The sequence below is a fragment of the Lingula anatina genome, chromosome 2, assembly GCF_051362555.1.
Source record: "Lingula anatina isolate TDL-2025a chromosome 2, LinAna3.0, whole genome shotgun sequence".
In the NCBI taxonomy this organism is placed as follows: domain Eukaryota; kingdom Metazoa; phylum Brachiopoda; class Lingulata; order Lingulida; family Lingulidae; genus Lingula; species Lingula anatina.
The window spans coordinates 34,921,511-34,937,152 of NC_141768.1; the positions used below are offsets into that span (position 1 = coordinate 34,921,511).

General features: G+C 34.8%; 1 protein-coding gene across 1 annotated transcript in view; it reads left to right on the plus strand.

The window, feature by feature from the left end:
• Positions 1-334: 334 nt before the first annotated feature.
• LOC106162999 (MAM and LDL-receptor class A domain-containing protein 1-like) overlaps positions 335-15,642 on the plus strand; it is a 36,459-nt gene continuing 21,151 nt past the window's right edge. The window contains exons 1-14 of the mRNA XM_087004350.1: positions 335-399; positions 1,070-1,100; positions 1,403-1,496; positions 3,452-3,636; positions 6,321-6,560; positions 7,408-7,498; positions 8,148-8,320; positions 9,112-9,351; positions 10,667-10,757; positions 12,726-12,892; positions 13,357-13,587; positions 14,204-14,297; positions 14,641-14,840; positions 15,402-15,629. Coding sequence (XP_086860476.1) covers positions 335-399; positions 1,070-1,100; positions 1,403-1,496; positions 3,452-3,636; positions 6,321-6,560; positions 7,408-7,498; positions 8,148-8,320; positions 9,112-9,351; positions 10,667-10,757; positions 12,726-12,892; positions 13,357-13,587; positions 14,204-14,297; positions 14,641-14,840; positions 15,402-15,629 — 2,130 coding nt within the window. The remainder of the gene's footprint in view (positions 400-1,069; positions 1,101-1,402; positions 1,497-3,451; positions 3,637-6,320; positions 6,561-7,407; positions 7,499-8,147; positions 8,321-9,111; positions 9,352-10,666; positions 10,758-12,725; positions 12,893-13,356; positions 13,588-14,203; positions 14,298-14,640; positions 14,841-15,401; positions 15,630-15,642) is intronic.

Genomic DNA, 15,642 nt, shown 5'->3' on the forward strand with positions numbered 1-15,642 from the left:
GGCGTCATTAGATCGTCATTAGAGTCGAAACGGTGATCGTGGGTGCTCGGGTAAAGGAGAAATTTGAGAAACCAATTTTTTTCAGTTTTTGCCCCAAAATGGCAATTATGACGTCACCCGTAAGATGACATATGTGTAAATGTACCTGTGTACGTCTAGGTATACCAAAACTCTGGCATGAACCCCAGCTCTAAACAATGAAACTATTCTCAATAGAAAGCAACTGCATTGTCAGAAGTAATGGACGCGTAAGAGTTTGGATAACATAGTAAGAAGTATCTTCCCAATTTAATGCCTCTGGTTGACAAGACGTATCTCCCACATCAGTCATAGTATGGGGTTTGGTGGCTACTATGGTGTAAGCGAGCTGGTAGTGGTCAGCTGGAACCTTAACGCAGAGTAAGATACCAAGTACTTGAAAGAGACTTAAGAGTTCTGTCAAAATATCTTTGGGGACCGTGTACACCCATTTATGTTTCAGCATGATAATGATACTCCGGGTACACAAATATACAGGCAATGCAGCAGTAGGCTGGGAACCAGATTCAGACCTCTCAATGTCCAGCACAATCCCTACATCAGAACTTCATTGAGTATGTGTGAGATATCCTCGGAAATAGATAATTGAGGGGTAGCCCTGCAAACAAAAATAATCCCATATCTTTGCATATGGGAACGCTACCTAGCATTTTGATTCCATGCACAGGCACGTCAGGTGCGTCATTTTTTTGTGAAAGAAATCCTTTTAGTAGTTGAGTAAAAGCATTCGTTTATGAGATGATTGTCTGTGTCAGTGTACGTATTGCATTAAGGGGTGTATATTGACATTTAGAAACTGAACAGTACAGTTGTTTTTGAGGAGACTGAGTACAGTGCAACCAAATGAATGTACTTGTATTTGCCGTAAGGCCAATGTATGCTCAAAAAGGCACCATTCTTTATTTAAAATTGCCCAGTCGTGCACATTTTTAGATTCGTTTTTGTGCAGTGATTCAAAAAATAGTTTTCCAATCACACTATATAACGTTTCAGGACTTTTAGGGTATGAGTTTTCCATGGAATGTTTCAGGTTTGTTGTTCTAAAGCCTTCATCAGTACAAGTAATAATCATTTTATTGGTCACTGGGGGCCAAATGAGTAACACACACTGAATCTTAATCTAAAAAAACCAACCAACAAACAAACAAACAAACAAACAAACAAATTGATTTTGTACTAATGAACCATCCGGTAGTTTGCTGCTGCACAACGCACAAGTAATCTCACTTTTATTGGCAGTGCAATAATGAGTAGGAATGTCATTGCATACTTACAGAAAAAGAAAAAAAAAACTGCCTTTGGGATGTGTTTTAAGAGAATGTATCTTTCTGTTATTATAACTCAAACTATCTGTAATTTTTAGGTTGGGTGGTGGCTAGAGTTTGACAGTTCCAGTTTTCCATACGGAGATGGAGCTTTTGATGATATTGTAATTACTCAAGAAGAATGTCCTGCCGGTGAGTAAACATTTATCATGGATAAAAAACTAGTAATATCAACTAGAAAAGTATTAAGGATATTGTCACCCTTCCCTCAAAATTCCTTATTTACTACCTTATATACATTCTTTTGTGTAATAAATAAATCTTCATTGTTAAGTGACAATAGATTAATGAACATAAACACATAAATCATCTTATACGGATGACGTCATATTTGCGATTTTTGGGTAAAAACTGACAATCGATTTCTCAAATTTCTCTTTTACCTGAGCTCTACGATCCTACGATCGCCGTTTAAACGCCGATTTAATGACACTGACACTATTTAGTACTTCAAAAACCTGCAAGCGATTTTTCTTAAAAGTCTTAGTTCAGATTTTATCGTTGATAAAGCAAAATAATGCCTTTGTTTAATAAAAATCTGTAATTATAACTCCATAATAAAAACATTTAAACCAAAATGACGGCACGGGATTGTACATGTACAATGTAGTCTTTACTCTCCTGGACAACACTGCCAATTTTCGTGATGAATTCTTGTTCAGGGATAAAGTTACGCCCCTTACCGATTGCTATCTCACCTCAAAATAGAAAGGTGTTAAATTGACGATTAAGGCTTCGAGTTGCCATGCTATTACATTGCAAAGAAAAATATAAACGCCGATATTTTATATTTTCGAGGGTTTTTCATTGTTTTAAATCAGCAAAAGGATAAATGTATTATTGAATAGATGCAGGAAAAACTCATTTTCGGTATTTGGACGATAATAAAAGGTTACAATTACCTCGAGAGAAAGAAGACCTCCACCAAGGCAGCTCATTTCTCATTTTCAATTAATTAAATAGTTAATCAATAGGTTAGTGGCTAAATTTAATTGATTCCAAGTTAGCCCATTTATGGCCTATCCTGAACATTTTATTAATTCTGTCCATAGCCATGAATTTTTTTGCGTTTGGGTGTCAACTAGAGAACCAATAAAGGGGAAAAACAGAAACTCCTTCGGGAAATGTTAACTTTCAACATTACAGCTGAAATGTCCGTCATATTTGCGCGAAGATACAATGATTTATACATGGCTTCCTAGCATCCTCAATCATTTTTACAGCAATACCGCAAGCCATTACATTTAGCCGCAGCATTGTATATAAAACTAAGTAACCTGACGCACAGATACCAGCTACATGTACACTATAACAGGGATAGATCTCTCTAAGGCCTTAAAGGAAATAGCCTTTGTGATCTCCAGCCTTGGGTTTGTGACTGCATACGCGGACTTGTTGGTGCGAACGTAAATCGGTCAGCTTACCAGTATGAAAAAATGTTGGTAGATTTCGTCACGGTAATGTGACAAACAGTTCGACAGGTGCAATCAATCCGACAAAAAACTTTTAAAATCATTTTATCTGGGCTCAAACATTTAAACCAAACTTAAAAATCATGCAACAGAACTTTTTCTTGTTCCAATTGTTCGACCATATCGTCAGCAAGACTCGGTATATTTTCAAGCCAGTGAAATAGCTTCTGCATGCCTCCACTCTTTGTCAGTTGTTGTGCTTTAGATGGCTATCGTCAATGAGAAAGAAACAATTGAACCCGATACTTTATCTGGAAGCAAGACGTACCTGTCATTTCTTTTGTGCCCGCTGACAATAATACTGCTTATTGACATACAGTTTAGTTTCAGTTCTGTAAATATTATGGCTCTTATGTTTAAAACAACACAAACACTGATTGGTGTCTTTATCAGTACTGAATTTATTTCTTATCAAAAAATTGTTTACTTCTCTATAGTGGACAATATTTTTTTAAAACAAAGTTCATATCTTCTTGCCTTCTGGAGATCTTCTGGAGGCAAAATAATAAATATTGCTACTTTTTATGAATAAATAGTTTATTTGCAAGGTCAATGTCGTTTTAAATTGCACATGTACTGAAATAAATTATTAATAAATTATAAAATGTTTTTCAGCTGTCACAAGTTTGTCCTGCAATTTTGATAGTGGCAGCTGTGGTTTCATTACTGATGTTGACACAAATAGTGTCAACCACATGTGGAACTTGTTCAAGGGCAGCACACCGAGTGGTTACACAGGTCCTTCCAGTGACCACACTTCAGGCAGTGGATACTATTATTATGCAGAAACTTCACATCCAGTGAGTCTTTCAAAAGATTTTTTAGTTATGACTCTGATTGAAATTGGGGTTTATGTGATTTTATTCTCTGTGCATACCAAATGAAACAGCTACATGTAACTGTCCCAAAATGTAGGTTAAACCTGGGACTCAGTAATAGTGATTATACATTTTTATGTACAGACACAGATGTGTCTGTACATATTGCCATCACCTGCGTCTGTCGTCGCCGATGCCGATGCCGATGCCGATGCCGATGCCGATGCCGTCGCCGGCGCCGTGCACTTTCCTTGTAAACACGATAAGTGGAGGGCAGTTTTACTTTTTGGCTTAATATTTACAGAGCTGATGAATATTCATAAAACGCAGGTCAAGTTCGAAAATCAGCATGATCGGGCCATTTTAAGGGAAGTTATGCTGTTTTTTCACTTTTTTCAGCATATATGCAACCCTGTAAACACATTTTAAGGAAAACCGTTAGGCCTGTTGTCATGAAACTCACAGGAGTAATCAGTCTTATAAAAACACAGGTCAAGTTCGAAAATCAGCATGATCGGGTCACTGTTTTAGTAGTTATGCTGTTTTTTTTTCATTTTTCAGCATATATGCAACACTGTAAACACAATTTAAGAAAAACAGATAGGCCAATTGTCATTAAACTCACAGGAGTGGTCAATCTTATTAAAATGCAGGTTGAGTTCGAAAATCAGCATAAGCGGGGCATTATTTTAGAAGTTATGCTGTTTTTTCACATTTCCTCCGATTCAACTCTTAGGCATGTTAACAATCTCATTATTGAACTAATAAGATACGTAAAAGTGTTTGTTTGACATTTCCTGCATCTTTACAACATTGTTAGTTGATTATGTAAAAATGATGGTAAACTTGTTATCGTGTATTGTGTAATAAAGTGTCAAAAATGGAAATAAACTCATATCATTGCAGTTTGTCAGATTTAATCATTCACTATGTTCAGAATCTCAGAATGGAGGAAATTAGACATTTAACACTATTCTATTGATATTTTCCCCATCTCATCAATTTTCTTAGTTGATCATATAAAAATTGCAGTAAACTGTTTATTTTGTTTTATGTAAAAAAAGTTTTAAAAATGGAAATAAACCCATGTCAGAACAGTGCTGTCTTGTTTCACATTTCCTCAGATTCAATTCTTAGGCATGTTAACAGTCTCATTATTTATCTAATAAGACATGTTAAAGTGTTTGGTTGACATTTCCTGTATCTTTACAACATTATTAGTTGATTATGTAAAACTGATGGTAAACTTGTTATCATGTATTGTGTAATAAAGTTTCAAAAATGGAAATAAACTCATATCATTGCAGTTTGTCAGATGCAATCATTCACTATGTTTAGAATCTCAGAATGGAGGAAATTGGACATTTAACACTGTTGTATTTATATTTTTCCCATCTCATCAATTTTCTTAGTTGATCATATAAAGATGGCAGTAACCTGTTAATTTTGTTTTATGTTAAAAATATTGTTAAAAATGGAAAAAAAAAACATTTCAGAACAGTGCTGTCTTGTTTACATTTTGGCATTTTCAAGTTGTGACTGAAGTTCCATGGGCCTGAAGACCTTTGCTAGTCACATTTTCTGAATATCCATGATACTAATATTTTATTATTAAAATTGATGGTCATTATGCTGTTGAACATTATGTAATATTGCATCAAAATTTGAAAAAACCTATTTTGGGCACTGCTCCCATGATGACCATTTAAGAAAAACCATGTCACTTACTGTTCTCAAACAGTACAGTAAATATGTACAGATGTGTCTGTACATATTGCCATCACCTGTATCTGCCGTCGTCGCCGTCACTGTCGCCGGCGCTGGCGCCGTGCACTTTCATTGTAAACATGATAAGTGGAAGGCAGTTTTACTTTTTGGCTGTATATTTACAGAACTGATGAATATTCATAAAACGCAGGTCAAGTTCGAAAATCAGCATGATCGGGCCATTTTAAGGGAAGTTATGCTGTTTTTTTTTAACTTTTCAGCATATATGCAACACTGAAAACACATTTCAAGGAAAACTGATAGGCCTGTTGTCATGAAACTCACAGGAGTAATCGATCTTATTATAACGCAGGTCAGGTTCGAAAATCGGCATGATCGGGCCACTGTTTTATTATTATTTTATTAGTTATGCTTTTTTCTTCACTTTTCAGCATATATGCAACACAGTAAATGCAATATAAGAAAAACAGATACGCCAATTGTCATGAAACTCACAGGAGTGGTCATTCCTGCTAAAACGCAGGTTGAGTTCAAAAATCAGCTTAATCGGGCCATTATTTTAAAGAAATGCCGTTTTTTCACATTTCCTCAGATTCATTTCTTAGGCATGTTAACAGTTTCATTATTTAATTAATAAGATACGTAAAAGTGTTTGTTTGGCATTTCCTGCATCTTTACAACATTATTAGTTGATTATGTAAAAATGATGGTAAACTTGTTATCGTGTATTGTGTAATAAAGTTTCAAAAATGGAAATGAACTCATATCATTGCAGTTTGTCAGATTCAATCTAGTTATTTCCTGTTTTTTGTCTGTACATTTGACAGCTTTGCTGCCTTGTTCTTGTTGTCCATCAAATTGTCACACATACACACACACACACACACACACACATATATAATTATATTTCAAATATATATATTTCAAAATGTTTTTAGCAATCTGGGGACATTGACAGACTTCTGACGCCAGTTATCTCCAATGGTCAAAGCAGCTGCTCATTTGTGCTGAACTTTTGGTACCATGCATATGGTTACTATCTGGGCAGACTTGATGTCAAATATCTTATTGTTGGAGACAGCACAGTCCAGGGGCCATTGTGGAGCCATGTCAACTCCCCCTCATCCAATAGCTGGAAGGAGATGACAGTTCAATTTTCAAGCAACCAACCCTTCCAGGTATGCTTTTGTGGTTGATAATTATAAGGAATTGGGATTTTATTGCACCATGACATAATCATGCTGTTGTAAATTAGTATGTACTCCAAGGCTGCATTCAAAATATAAGTTATTGTACAGGCAGGAAATAAAAATTTGCAGCAATATTGCAGCCAAATTAGCAAAATTACAGCAAATTTGCTGCAAATTAAAAGGTTGCGGCAACCAGTTTGCAGGAGTTTGCAAGAAAACTTTGTATTGCTGCTAATTTGCAACAAATTTGTTATAACAACATGAGTTTGCAGCAGGTTTGCAAGAAAGTATTCAAGTCCTTACAAATTTGCAACAAATTTGCTGCAAATTTGCAGCAAATTAGCAGCAAATTTGCAAGAATTTCTTGAGTAAATTGAATTTGCAAGAATTTTTGCAAATTTGTAGCAAATTTGCAGTGAATTTGCAAGAGAGTTTGCAGCAGGCCTGATATTTTGCTGTGACTACTGGCAGTATTTGATTTTACCTCCAAAGCACAGTGTCTGGGCTGCTACCTGTTGGATACAAGTCACCGTCATGTTACTGCATCACCTTATAGGGGCCATTCAGAACAATTTAGTTCCTACTAGCTAGTGCACACTCATTCCAAGAGGACTCTTGCTGAATGCAATCAAACTACCAGTAGCTAGTGTTCACGAACTCACTATGAATAGACCCATAGATTACTGATCTAGTGTTTTTGAAAGATATTTTGGGTTTACAAGATAATATTATTGAAATGTTTGTTTTAATACAGAACCCGTAAAATTGAATAATTAGAAAATAAAATCACACTGCAATTAATTGATACACAAATCCAGAAACGTATTTGTTTCAGTTTGTGTTTGAAGTGACCCGTGGCAGTAATTACAAAGGAAATTATGCCATTGATGATGTGACTGTAACAGAGGACTGTCCTTTAAATTTACGTAAGTTGTTGATCAAGTTCAGTATGTTAGACTAGTTTTGAAAAGAAATAAACAGAGGGAGACTAATTCTCAATTGCAGACACTTGCTGTCAGGCTTAAATACAGGTCAGTTTGGAAAGTGGCCCCAACTATGAGTTTTCTTCAGTTGTTATGTTTTGTGTGTTTGTGATTTTTAGCCTTTGCACAATACATCCTATTGCACCATTGATATGGGATGTTTGAAAAGTGGAAACTGCTGTAATGTGCTTTAAACATGCTTAACTGTTGTTATCAATTTTGGGTAAATTAAAAATTGGGTTTATTTTTTCATGTTATTGATTTTAACATATTGTTTTTTAAAAAACATTTTTTCACAAATATTGGAATATCTAATTTTTTTAAACCCTTGCAACTGTTAAGTTTGATATTTATTACACTTTCAGATGTACATATATCCTGAGCTTTCTCTTTAATTGCACTGTTTAATATTGATTTAACACTATATAATTATATTGGCTGTCACATTTACAATTTCCAATATAACTTTACATATGGATATTTTTGTTAAAAAACACTAGGGTACATGTACACGTAGTAAATTATGTGAAAATGATTTTAACTCTAAAGGTCTATCAAATATTTACAAAGATGTAAACAAATTGCTCTTCAGCCTGGAACTGTTCCTTTGATGCTGATAAATGTGGCATGATTGACCAAACAGATGACAATGTAGACTGGATCAGAAAAACAGGAAGCACCACATCATCATATACAGGTGCCAGTGCAGACCACACCAGTGGGTCAGGACACTACATGTACATTGAGGCATCAGATTATTCTATGGTAAGGGTTAAAGGCACAGAATAAAAATGATATCTCATGGGATGAACCAGATATATTTTCTGACAGTATTCCAAATATTCTTTGTTGATGCATCCTAAAGTTTTGACAGTCTTCTGACAGATAAAATGCCTGTCAGTGTAAACTGGAAGACCCAGAAGACATCTTCTGTCCACCCCTGTACCTGTTTGATTTGTAGTCTTCACATACGGTTACAGTAGAACCATTGCACCTCAACATACTCAAGTGCTGCGGTAAATTAATTAACTCAGAACACAGAAATTGAAGATATTATCATAACTTATTGGGAGGGGGTTGATCTAGTATCTCACATGAAAAATATATACAATATCAACTATTTGGATGTATTGTGACCCTGTGATGAAATCCAACAGCAGAATTGGTGGCTGTTAAAGTGACTTCTCTGGCACTTGTCATCAAGTCAGTTTTAACTAATAATTAAAATTATTATCAATAAAATTAGATTTAGTAATTTAATAATAAAATTTATTTTGATATTAATTGCCTCCTTACAACATAACACATCTCGTGTGTTTGGCAGACAGATAAGTGAAGACAGATGATGTACGTAATGGTTGTTTAGTACCTACCTACACGATGGATCCGCAGAGTTCAAATGAAATAATTGCTTCATCTGCTCAAAAATCACAGAGGTTGAGCAAAAATTTATGTGTGAAATTGACGTTAACTTATCACTCAGCTGACCAGCCTCTGGTGGAATGATTTTATGAAAAAATATGTAAGTTATTAACCTAGGTTACTTTAAATTCCAGAGCGATTCTGATAAAGCTCGTTTGGCCACACCGTACCTGAATAACCCTAGTGGTTGCTCCGGAAGAGTGAGTTTTTGGTATCATGCCTATGGAAGTGGTCTAGGTCATCTGAAGGTGTTTTACATGAAGGCAGGTGACAGCACACTGTATGGGCCAGTATGGACACACCCAGGAGTTACTGAGTCTCACAACCAATGGAAAACTGGGTCTGTTGAAATTCCTACTACTTCAGCTTATAAGGTAGGCATTTTTTTCTATGGAAAAATTGCTGTCAGGAAATGTAGAAGAGGCATTTTTTTCTATGGAAAAACTGCTGTCCGGAAATGTAGAAGTTATTATTCCTTTTTTTTTTTTAGAAAGAATGTTCTTTAAAAAAATTAATTAAAGTTCAATAACTTGAACAGTTTTGAAGATATTGCTATGAAATTTGGGCTATTTTAGAAAAATTATATTTTTAAGAAATGCTGGATATTTCATGTCTCTTAGCCTTTCTTGGTTTTGGCACACCAAAAAAATAAAATCTCAAATTCAACATTGCCATGCCAGCCTACATGTATTTTAATTCTGACAGGTGTCAGTGCCTGGCAGTTTTGACTCCTGCCAATGTTTTTTTGATTTGATGATAATATCAAAAGTATTTCTTTTAGACACATGAAATTTTCGTGGTTGAACAATAATGTTGTATCAAAAATCAGTCCAAAATTCCAATACAGAATCTTATGAACTCACAATTGGAGCTATTTCACATTGAATTTAGTAACATCTTTTTTTTTATCCACCAGCAATACATTATACACCACCGTCAAAAGCATACATATATGATGTATGTAACATTCACACCACAGTGTATACTGCAGAGACACTGTGCTGACTTGTTATGTACATGTCTATTACATGTACATGAACTGTTATTGTAATTGTGTTGTCTGTCACATTACAACAGCGTTCCATTTGCTGAATAGACTGGAAGTTAATTATATTACGTCTGTTGATAAGTGACTAATACGTCAAAGATTAATTATAAGAGTGCATTCAGAACAGATGATTCATGGACTAACTGATCCCTGACTAAATATGGTCAACCCCAATAAAAAGAAAGCTGTTAATTCCCAGATGGTCTCCCTGCCTTCACATGTTCCATTAAATAGGTTAAAACTCGGCTCTGAGTTTTAATTGGCTCCTATAGTGATGGCACGTGTGGAGGCGGGGAGACCACCAGGGATTTAGAAATATTGCTTTCTTAGTGGGGATGGCTATATTTGGTCCACAGATCTGTAAGTCCAAAGATCAACTTGTTCAAATGTGGTGTAAGATAGTCTTGGAGGCTCGGAGCACTTCAGAATTGTTTAGAATATATTGTGTGAGGCTACTACTGGGTATCTGTTGAGCAGCAGGAGCATTGCCTATCTATCAGATATAGATACATAATATATAACCAAAATGAAATGGAAAATTATTGACAGGTAACTGTCATTAATGGAATCAGTTTTTAGTATGTTTTAGAATGATTATCTTAAATGTTAATTTTCTAAGCTGATATATATTTTTACAATAGGTAGTGTTTGAAGCATCTAGGGGCACAAGTTCAAAAAGTGATTACTGTTTGGACGATATTTCAATAACAGCAGGTCGCTGTGGTGGATGGTGTAAGTATTTTTATTCAATAACACCTAGCAAGTCTCTTTGAAGGAGCTCCCTCGTTTCTTTCTTTTTTTTTTTTGTATTGTTGAGGGGGGGGGGGGGTGTGGCTTACAGAATGTAAAATGTTGCAGGAGTACTCCCAGAGTATAGCCAGAGTACTCCGGCCACATAAAAATGTTGCCAGAAAGCATCCCCACAGGGTAGCCGCTAGCGGCTTATCTAGATCTGTGGCTATATGCAGTGTATGTTGCCGGAGAAAAGCCGCAGGGGCCGGAAGCTAGCCTCTAGCGGCTGCACTCCGGCAACATGCCCTGTATGTTGCCACAGGAGAACCGCTAGCGGCATATTTGTGCCTATATACAGTGCATGTTGCCGGAGTTTAGCTTCTGAATTATGTATAATGACAGCATTGATGTTTATTTATGATTTGTTAGTTATTTTTATAGCAGCATACTTTATTGTTTATTTTGGAAATATAATCAGACTCTCCAGAAGACAACAACCATAAAGTTGTTCTGTTTGAAATAAATCATATTGATATTTTTCCATTCACGAATTCTAAGAAATTATTTTTATTTACATGGTATTAAGAAAAACATTTGGAACTGAGCCTGTAGTACATACATATAAGAAATCATTTATATGTAAGTTATATATATATTATTATGTTGATGCATTTTTTCTTATAAATATATGTACAGTGTCTATATGTGGGTCCATCAGCATGCAGTTTAAAAGTTAAAAAAAAAAGGTGGTCAAAACCATTACATCAATTTTTTTTTACCCAATATAATAATAATAATAATAATAATAATAATGCATTTAATTTTTTTTTGTTACATAAAAATGTGTATAGTTTTGTATATTTCATGCTTGCTGTGACAGTATAAATGCATGTACTATTTTTTGTATTCCATTTGCAAGGTCACATGTACTATTTTGTATGAATATATGTACTTCCTGTGAAAAGTAGTTCCATTACAATCAAAGATGGTCGTCTGCTAGTTTTATTTGCACAATTTACAAGTTCAGGAAAATAAGGTATCATCCAAAGTGTTTGTGCATTTTTAAATTAAAATTTATTTTTTTCGTGTTAACAACAAACTGGTGATGAAATATCTTTGAATCTAGAAGTGGTAAGACTTTGAGAAGCTTGACAAAGTACATTTGGAATTTAGGTATCTTTTCATGAACAGCTACAGTATGATGAATATGAAGAATTGGGACTGTTCTGTTGAGAGACTTGAGTTATTCTTTACTGACAAATGGACTATAAGAAAAATTGCCATCAGCATGGAAATAACTATAACTAACAATATATATACAATCTGAATCAAATATACACAGCTATAGCATGTTGCTACCATGCACTTAAATGATAACAGGAAAGTAACTATACTTAAAACACTTTCACAGACTTCTGAGAACAAGATTAATTCAATTAAAAAAAAAAAAAACTTAAATATTTCAATTTCTAAGTTAATTCATTTTGCAGACTTTTTACAGTTATTAGGATTGGTAACAAATTAATGGTTTCAGTACTTAATGAAGGTCTAGCAGTGTACTCCCGGAGTATTCCCGCAATGAGTGTTGCTGGAGTAGTCCCGGAGTAAACCATTTTATCATGCAAATGAGTGTTGCCAGAGTATCCCCACAACATGTTGCGGGAATATATACTCCGGGATTACCCCAGTGGTTTGCTGGAGTACTCTGCCAACACTAATTTGCATGATAAAATGGCAATATGTTGCGGGAGTATACTCCAGCAATCATTGCAGGAAGTCTATTTTGTCGGTAAGGGCACATATGTGCGCATGCGCGGCCGGCTGGGGTGGAAGATGCAGATGGATTAATTGTTATATTGAGTTCATTACATACAATCTCAGATATAAAAAAATATTTTATTACTGTAAATTAAATTATGAAAATTCTAACAGATGTTATTTGTTCTGAATAGTGGAGGATTTTTACAGGGTTTAACTGCGATTTTGAACAAGATGAGTGTGGCTTGGTGCAGTCTACTGCAGATGATGGAGACTGGACGAGACACACAGGATCTACATTTACGTCCGGCACTGGGCCATCAGGTGACCACACCACAGGCTCTGGATACTACATGTACATGGAAGCAAGTTCTATGGTGAGTGTACATGTATGGTGGCCTAATAGACTACTATATTAGCATGTATAAGTGTAATTTGTACTTGTACTTGTGCGTGCATGCCATCGTCTTAATGCACCCCCCCACCTTCCTTGCCATGCATGCACGCACATACCCAGTACAAGTCGAATTACAAATCAAGCACACTTGTTTATGTAGAAACAATACCTTGATGGAATCTACCGGTAGATAGACAAATATAATAAGCCTTAGTAATATAATACCTAGTTTTTGTTTAATTCCTAGTTTTTGTGGAGATCATGTACTAGTAGATATTAGGTCTGTTTATTTTTTGTTCATATTTTTTATGGTCAGAATTGAGATCTTTTTTTTTTTTTTTTGCTGTTTGGTGTCCATTTATTTTATAAGCTTTGCTGTTTAGTGTTTTATATGAAGGTAGAATTGAAAAGTTATGTTAAACCTTTTCTTATATGTACTTTCAGGCCAACAATGAGTATGTCATCCTAGAGACCCCACTGTTTCCAGTACTCAATGCACAGTGTACCACTGTCACTGTGAATCTTTGGTACCATGCATTTGGAAATCAGTGGAGGTCATTCATGGTGTCCTATGTGGATTCCATTGGAAGTTACAGTCTGTTTCATATCAAAGAATGGGAGAAAGATTTTTGGCGTTTTGTTTCATCCACTTTTAAGCCCAGTGTGAATTTTAAGGTATTTTTTTTATTTGTTTTCAATTGTGCTTGCAATAATAACATCAGAAATGCCTGGATCACTCAGATATACCAATCATTTTAAAACCAGGCGAAATTACAAAAATTTTGTCTCAAGCATATTGTTTATTAGCATGATTTTGAGGCAGTTATTAAACAAATTAGGCTGTCAAATATAAACCATAAACTGTGTGGAAGTCAGGAACACACTTCAGGAATTACTATTATGGCGACACAGAGCAGAATGAAGTAACTATAATCCTCTCTCACACTTAAAAATTAGGCTGTCAAATTTAAATCATAAACTGAGTGGAAGTTTTTGGTTTATTTTTCAACTGATTTAAGTAGCAAACAAAATTTAGGAATATTTAACAAAATTATTAATACGTTAATTTACAATACTGCTGTATGCAAAAATGAAAATTGGTTGTATGGTAACTATACAGTAAATATAGAAAATCATTATATAGTTAATCATATAGGATACTTGTGATATGGCACAAGTATGATGAAAAGTTCTATAACACAAGTTGTAGAAAACTTTTCATTAATTATTCACAAGCTAAGCTGATTAACCTTTAGGGTATCAATATTTCTTGGGGATGTTTTTTCTACAGATGCAGTTTTATGCTGAAAGAAGGAATGGTGAAGCAGCAGACATTGCAATTGATGACATCTCTATATCACAAGCTGATTGTGCATTAAACACTGGTAAGCGTTTTTTTTTTTTTTCACCTGATTGTATGTTGCCATATCCTGTCTAATTTGCTTCAATTTTGGGAACGGGATTAATTTCATGAATGGTCAGTATGCCATATGGATCGATGCTCATGTAAAAAAAAAACAAATAGTTTAATCCATATTTATTGTAGGAAGTTAGAGGTATGATAGATAGAGGTACTTCCCAATAGATGGTGTGAATTTACTGCAAACACAACAAGAATAGTGTTGATTTTAGTACAGTTTTTCATTGAGTGTCTTGTCTTTGAAGCCAATAAATCTATCACAGTCAATGAATAGCTTTTGTTGTAAAATTATTAAATTAATTTTTCAGCTCATGAGTTGTCACAAGCATCTCCATACCAGTGTACATTTGATGATGGCACTTGTCAGTTTGTACAAGATGGACACTCTGATGATAACTTTGACTGGTATCTCAACACCAAGGACACACAAAAATCAAATACAGGCCCCAGTCAGGATCACACTTCAGGAATTGGATATTACTATTATGTCAACACAAGGCTGAATGATGTAATTATAATTCTTTTTCTCTCTCTTAAAAATTATATTTTCATCAACTAAAATTTGGTTTGCTTGTTTATCAGTGGGTAATGTATCTCAAATAACAAAATTAAACCGAGTCTGCTTATATTTTTACAATATGGTAATGATTTGATCTTTTTAATGGGAAAAATGATCAGTTGTTTAAATTCATTTTTGGAAGGATTAAAAATATATTTCTGTATACTGTAGTATTTGTGGTGCTTTTACAGTATAGAATGGAACTATAATATCCTGCTTTTCAGTGTTGTTATTACCTTTAATTTTAGAATAAACGATAAAAAAAAAATACATGATTTTCCCCATTGAAAAGATTAAGTCATTACCCTTCCCTATTGCCTTTTTTTGTAAGGTGGATGTCTGTGCTGTTGGCTTGTTCTCTATTTACATGTATACATTCAGTGATTTTAGTTCTTTGTAGTTTTTAAAGCCACCTGTGCTTTATTTAAAACTTCATTTTAGCCTCAAAACAGGTCAGCTCACTTTCATATCATCAGCCTGTATCCATTGTATCCAATTTTTTTTTTGCAGGTCAGTGGTCACACGGCACGTCTGCTGTCTCCCAATTTTCACTCAAGCTGTGGTGGTGCCACACTGGGTTTCTGGTATAATGCTGATGGAAATGCTCTTGCTGGCCTGAATGTAAAGCTGAAGAAAGTTGGAAGCAGTGAGAATCTGTTGTGGCACCATGATGGAACTGATGAAAATGATGTCTGGCGTGAAGTTACACTGGAAATAGACTCTGATACAAATTTTGTTGTAAGAATATTAT